Raw genomic sequence first — 6,967 nt, forward strand, 5'->3', positions numbered from 1 at the left:
ATTTGGTATTGCGCAAGCTGAATGAACGACGAATGTAATTGACATGTTTAAATATGATAATCATGATAATCGTGTCAAGTAAACATGGCTACAAGCTCGTAGCAGGCTTGCAGACGTTTCGCTAGCTTTACTTAAACCTAATATGGTATAGATTACGAAGATTAATGGCTGATGCAAATATAATTATAATGGCATGCGTGTCATGTAAGAACGTGCCACACTGATGATGCGGTCGCAGCCGTTTCACTGGCTTTACATTTACTAAAATTGCTATTACGCGACGTGAATGGACGAATATAAGTATCCCGTATAAACATAGTAATAATGCCATGCGCGTCATGTAATAGATGATTAAGTTCTGTGCTCATAGCGTGCTCACGACCATTTTCTGAGCTTCCCATATACCAAATTTAGTATTACGTGACGTGAATGAAGGACGAACGCAAATGTCACGTGTAAACATGGTCATCATGATATGAAAGTAATGTATGGCACAGTTTACATACCTACCACTGCTGCTGCTGGTATTGCAAAGGTTAGTGGTGCCTTCGTTACGTGACTATAAACAAAATATTAGCGTGTTATCTAGATACTTGACTAAAGATTACAGTAAGCAAAGGTGTCTGACGCAATTCTTTGAGCGGTTTCATTTCGTTCTAATTTAGCTCAATAGTGGCTACGGACATAAGTGGAGGCGAACCCGCTGCCACTACCACTGTTATTTGATAACAGCTATCACTGTAAAATCTATCACTGTAAAATGTTCGATGCTTTTTTCAACACAACTGGCATGTGCAGTTGCCACTTCAAGCAAATGAAGCCGTATAGTGGAACGTAACATCTTTCCAGCTTTCTCAAAGTTTTTTGTTTGTAAATATGATGGTCTCTCTTTCTTCTGTTTCCAGGTCAAAGAAATCTGCACAGCATTTGTCTTCTTCGTTCCATGGGTCGGACATCGCCATCTCACTTCAATGCGCTGTGAAGCACCCGATAGGCGTTTTCGTTGGTAACGAAGGAATGCATTTCCGATATCTCATTTGAGGCTCTAAATGACCATGAACAGATGAAGTGCTAGTCTGAACTTAGATACCATTGGTCGCCTAGGTAGGGGTGGTTCCAACTTTTTGGAAGGCAAACGTTTCATAAGTTAGTCGGGTATGGTATATGAAATTGATTGCGAGACTTATTTATCCCAATAAATGTGCTGAAGCTTTGCACAGCCTCATTGATTTTCTCGACAATATTCGACGTTGTTTAACGCTAAGCGTTGTTCTGTGCCTTGTTACTTTCTGAGATGAGACTATTTCTTTAGTTTTTGTTGAGCTGTTCTTGACGTATTTTTTTATGACATAACTCATAGCAGTTACGCTGTTGATAGGTTAAAGCTCCGTGCTTTGGCATAGATGGATACTACAATTTTTTCGTAAATGCTTTGTATACATTATTCTTCTTTCAACGCGATAAAACCTGTATGGTGCTGTTTGTATATTGTTTTTCCTTTGCGCTGGTTTTCTTGATTTACGGCTTGAAATCTGAGGGCAACATTAAAAATCACTCTTTTTATCTCAATTGTCGGTACTATCCCCTTTACGTGATGAGTAAAACATTGCAGTCCTCTTGTTTGTTTTCTCTGTAAAACTAAACCAATGCCGTTCTAACGCTGGCAATGTTACACTTGTAACGTATGTGCAGAAGCACGCAAAAAAGTTTTCACGCACAACTCATAACATTTCCAATGATTAAAAACGATTAGACAATCAAACCAAGGGATGTTCACGAGACATTGCTTTTGTATGAAGAATCATATGTGATGAAACTTGAAGTGAATAAAAAGACGACTTGCCGCCTAGAGTGAACGAAACTGCAAATTCTGAGAAACGCATGCGATGCTCCACCACATGAGCTACGCTAGCAGTCATCATGTTCATTATATTGGGTCTATATGCGCTTTTACACAACGCTCCGTTAGTCAACCTGCCCCCAAATTATTCATGGCGGCTAGTGTGAATCGCTCTTCCACGGTGGTTGGATGAAAAGCAATTGCCCCCACCTCCCCGGAGACAATTGTGGGGACCGGCGAATGCAGTGCGCAGGGTCCACGACGTCGTTTCGCACGTAAGAACTCAACGTTACTAGAATAATGTTTTCTTTTTTTTCTTGCACCGTGCAGCCATTTGCCACGCGTGGCGTTTTTCTGTCGCGAGAAACGCGGTTTGTGTTTCCAGCTAATAGCTAGCGTACATGGTTCAAAAAAAGTTGGCAGATCCCACGTACCTGGGAGTGAACTTTTTGCGAAGCACGCGAAAGCAAGGTGACCGTGTTGCGCTTTTTTTGGGTGAGACATCATGAAATGACGATAAATATATGTACAAATGTTGAAAGCAGACACATATGTTAAAGAGTTGCAGATGTTTATGTGACCAGTTTTTCACTTTGCACAACGATGTCAGCTGGAAATGTGTTTTAGCAACACCAGAAGCTGATATGAAGCGCTGATCCTCACGAAGATGCTGGCTCTTGACACTGCTACTTAAGTCAATTTCAGCACATGGCACGTCACCACAATTGACATTAACCCGACGTGACGGCTGTATGAAAGGAGTACATATGTAATGTTTTTAAAATTTGGTAGGCAGCAATGCAACCACCATTGACGTCTCCCCGCAGTGGTGGTCTAGTGGCTAAAGTCTCGGCTGCTGACCCGCAGGTTGCGGGATCGACTCCCGGCTGCGGCGGCTGCATTTCCGATGGAGGCGGAAATGTTGTAGGCCCGTGTGCTCATACTTGGGTGCACGTTAAAGAACCCCACGTGGTCGAAATTTCCACAGCCCTTCACTAAGGCCTCTCTCATATTCAAATGGTGGTTTTGGGGCGTTACACCCCAAATATGAATCAAACTATGGACGTTTTACGAAGATTAGCGTCCATTTTAAAAGTAGTTCCGAGACCTGGCGTAGATGTGTGGTAGAATGCTTGACTGCCACGCAGAATGCTTGGGTTTGATTCCTGATGGGACCCTGAAATTTATTATTTGCATTCGTCGGTTGGCCAACACTGCCTATGTCAGGTTTTTCTTAACACTGACATTTATTCTATGCCATTGTTGAGTCGACGCTACCGATGTGATGCGGGTATTGCTTAACGCTCACGCTTTAAATTGCCCAGGTGTTCTAAGTCGTTCCGGGGTAGATACTAAGTGTCAATCACCTGTGGCACATACTCGCTTACCAGTGGCACATACCCACCCGTGAGTATGTGCCACTGTCTGCCGGAAAGTATTTGACGACCTACGCGACGGGATTGTGGCAATATTCATTTCTTTACCAGCACGTCACATTCGTCAAACCATCTTACCCTCCCATGCTAATTTTGGTTCACGCTAACTTAAGGGAGTGACCACGGGAGCACCCAAACGTAAGCGGCTAGATGGCTAGATAGATACATAGATACGCTCAAAGTCGTGAAAATTCGCTAAGAAATGGTTCGCATTTAAAGTACTACGAAGTGAATGAAACAAACGGCGTTCTCGGATCTGCATTGGCGTTCCATAATGGTGCCTCGACCACACATTTCCGCATGTTTTTAAAGACAATAGTCTTTCTTGGGGACCTTCGACGCAAAAATTTTGGTTTGTGTGTCTGCCTGTCTGGCAGTACATTCGTCTGTTTGTCCACGCTTAACAGCACCGGGTACTTGAAACGGCCTACCCCATCCGCAGCGCCCCCCAATGTTGCTCAGGATTTAGCGTTCTCACTTGTGCAATTGTGAATTATTAAGCAATCATTGCGCAAGTCTGGGGCACCATAACAACACGTAATGATTCTGCATGTGCATCTTTTACTAGAAAATGCATACATAGGTTATTTTAAGGACCGTAGCACTGATCACGCTGCGCTGACCACGCAACGCTTGTACGAAAAGGTGAGTCTTTCCAGCGCTTTGCTAAGACGCGATGGTGGGGGCACGTACCCGTCGCCTTGTGTTCCTCGCCTCATCACCTCTGAGACGGGTGCGCACACCCGCCTCAGAACACGTGCTTTGGTTTGCAAGACTGCCAGGTGGCGCTCATGTCTCGCGTGTGGCGTGCCTTGATGCGCTCGTTCGCCTCCGCTGCATGCTCGAGGCACTCTAACGCAGCACCTCCAAAATACAATTCACCAATTTTATTGCACCGAAATTCAAATTATTTGTTCACTCTCCACACGCAACCCTATCGTCTTTCGACGACATGTGCAGATTACATGCAGATACGGGGCCAATTTTTGGAGAGGCGTCCAGTCAGCGAAAGATCAAGAGTGAGGCACGAGCGGACAGGAAAGTGGGGCGCAGGGAGGATGTGGAGCGAAGAGAGAGAAACAACATTTATTTACGCATCCGGCGAGTGGGAAGTCACCAGCCATGCAGGGCGCGGGTATTCCCTATCTGAAGACTGTGGATAATATAGTCCTATAAGTCCAGGGCCTAGATCTTGAGGACGTTGTGCTCCAGCTAGACATTCAATACATGGGCTCCTCCGCTCCGTTGCGTCGGCTCCCTTTCTCTGCTTTGCCAGGACCTCCTGAAGCCGCTGGATGGCCCTTCGTTGCGTCGTTGAGTCTTCGGAGCGTATCCATGCTCCCACCTCTTCAGGATACGGGGTATCCTGGCACTGCCCGTTCCTTTTGTTCACAGCACTGTTACACCCACCGCACATTTTGTGGTGGGGGGTGGCTAGTACAAGGTCGCACACGCTAGACTTTGCGTCCATAAACATGTCGGGGCGTACGTGCCAGACCAATGCTGATGTTAGCCCGCATTCTGTTTGCAATTGTCGGAGCTTCACTGCTTCCGCACGTGACAGTTCACGATGCGGGGGCGCAAAGGCTCTTCTGGCCTCTCTCTATGCCGCCAGGATCCCTCCGTAGTCGGTGAGGGGATCGAGGTCTCCTTCACATTCTGCACCGCTGGTTTCGGGGAGACGGGCTGCCACGGTCCGGCACGTGATGAGTTCACGGGCTACAGCGTCCGCCTCCTCATCGCGGTTCTCAATGTCGGGAGCCAGTTGTCATCCCATGTGGGCTGGGAACCATTTGAGGGCGATGGTTGGTCCTGCAGCGGCGCAGCGAGCAGCCCGCGAAGCCGCGATGGACCTCACTAGCTGCTCCGAGCCCCTCCAGACGATGCCTCAGGCATAATTCTTGATTGCCTGCTTTGAGTCGCTTAGCACCGTGCGCGTGCCCGGCCTACTTGTGGCCAGGACTATCGCCGCCTCCTCTGCCTGGCCGGCTGTTCGGGCGCGCACGGTGCTTGCTGTTAGTAGTATACCCGTAGTAGTGCTGACCACCACGGCTTCGAAGGCACTGCATCTTCCCGGATACCTTGCGGCGTCCACGTAGACTGCGCCCTCGCCTCTCTGATGTTGACGGACCAGCGCCGCTGCTCTGCCCGCACGCCTGCCCGTATCCCTTTCCGGGTCCGTGTGCTTTGGCAGCGGGTAGACGATGATATTCCTCGTTGACTTGTCACTCAGGGGAACTCGTTCTTCTAGCTCCCCGTCCGGTCCTGCTCCCAGGCGTTCTCCAGAAGATAGTAATCCCACCCGATCGAGTAATCTTCTGCCCGCGGCTTTGTTGCTCAGGCGACTCAGCTGCGGAGCTCTCTGGGCCTCACTGATCTCTGAGAGCGTGTTGTGTGCTCCTAGAGACAGCAAGTTCCTTGTATTTGTGCCTCGTAGGAGCCCGCGAGCCCCCGCGTAAGCCTTCTGGATGGCGGCGTTGATCTTGGCTCGTTCTACGCCGGTCCAGCGGTGGAAGACCCCCGCATATACCACGTGGCTTATAACGAAAGCCTGCAGCAGACGCAGGAGATCCCTCTCTTTCATGCTCAGGTAACGGGACTACACTCGCTTGAACAGGCGCGCTGCGACGCCTATCTTGGTTGTGATGTTTTTGACCGCAATGGCGTTGGTTTGGGTGCCGTCCACGAACATCCCCAGGGCTCGAAGTCCCGGGACGTGCGGGATCGGCATACCGTCACTGGTACGCACGATGATGTTCTCGGCCGCATCTTGACTTGCCTTCTTTCTGTGCCTAGAAGGTGGTGGCCGGATGAGTAGCTGTGATTTTTGTGGTGAACACCGCAAGCCCGTGCCCGAGAGCGCGGTGTCCACGGCGTCCAACGCCGCCTGCAGGCCCACCTCGATGTCTCCGTCGCTTCCACCCATGGCGCAATGGTTACGTCGTTGGCGTAGAAGCAGTGTCGGATCCCCGGGCTCAGCGCCTCCAGATGCCTGGCCACCTCGATAATAACTATGTTAAACAGGAACGGAGAGATGACCGAGCCCTGTGGGGTTCCGACACTGCCCAGCTCTCGTTCTCCGAGCTTCGTTCCTCCCACCTCCAACCTGGCCATGCGGCGAGAGAGGAAGGCTCTGATGTAGTTGTATGATCTTGCGCCCAGCCCCAGGCGGGACACCTGAGCCAGGACCACCGAGTGCCTAACGTTGTCGAAGGCGCTCTGCAGGTCCAGGCCCAAGATCGCTTGGTTGTCATTGATCGGAGTCTCGCCCGGTGGGTCAAGGACGTCTTGTTGGATCAGGAGCATGACACCTTGCGTTCCAACTTGGCCCGGAAGCCAAGCATTGAGTCCAGGTAGACATTATGCGCCTCCAGGTAACGGTTCAACCATGCGTTAAGGACGTGCTCTAGCACCTTCTCCACGCAGGACGGGAGCGAGATGGGACGCAGACCCTCTATGTCCGGTGGCTTATTCATTTTTGGCAGCAGGATCGTCTTTGCTGTCTTCCAGGGCTTGAGCAGCTTGCCGTTACGCCAGCATTCGTTGTAGTAGCGTGTCAGCGATTGGTCGCTCAGGTTGCTTAGAGCTTTGTTATTAACTCTGTCGGGTCCAGCTGCCGAACGACAGCTCAGGTCCTGCGCCGCCTTCCTCACTTCCCATCCCTCCAGATCTCGGTTGAGGTGGGGGTTGG

At 49.7% G+C, this 6,967-nt stretch overlaps 1 protein-coding gene across 1 annotated transcript in view; it reads left to right on the plus strand.

Annotated features, from left to right (window-relative positions):
• The window catches only part of LOC119187148 (mialostatin), a 28,492-nt gene extending 27,278 nt beyond the window's left edge, over positions 1-1,214 (plus strand). Inside the window, exon 3 of the mRNA XM_075865980.1 lies at positions 906-1,214. Coding sequence (XP_075722095.1) covers positions 906-1,010 — 105 coding nt within the window. The 3' untranslated portion in view covers positions 1,011-1,214. The remainder of the gene's footprint in view (positions 1-905) is intronic.
• The last annotated feature ends 5,753 nt before the right edge of the window (positions 1,215-6,967 follow it).

Source organism: Rhipicephalus microplus, chromosome 6, assembly GCF_043290135.1.
Source record: "Rhipicephalus microplus isolate Deutch F79 chromosome 6, USDA_Rmic, whole genome shotgun sequence".
NCBI classification, from domain to species: Eukaryota; Metazoa; Arthropoda; class Arachnida; order Ixodida; family Ixodidae; genus Rhipicephalus; species Rhipicephalus microplus.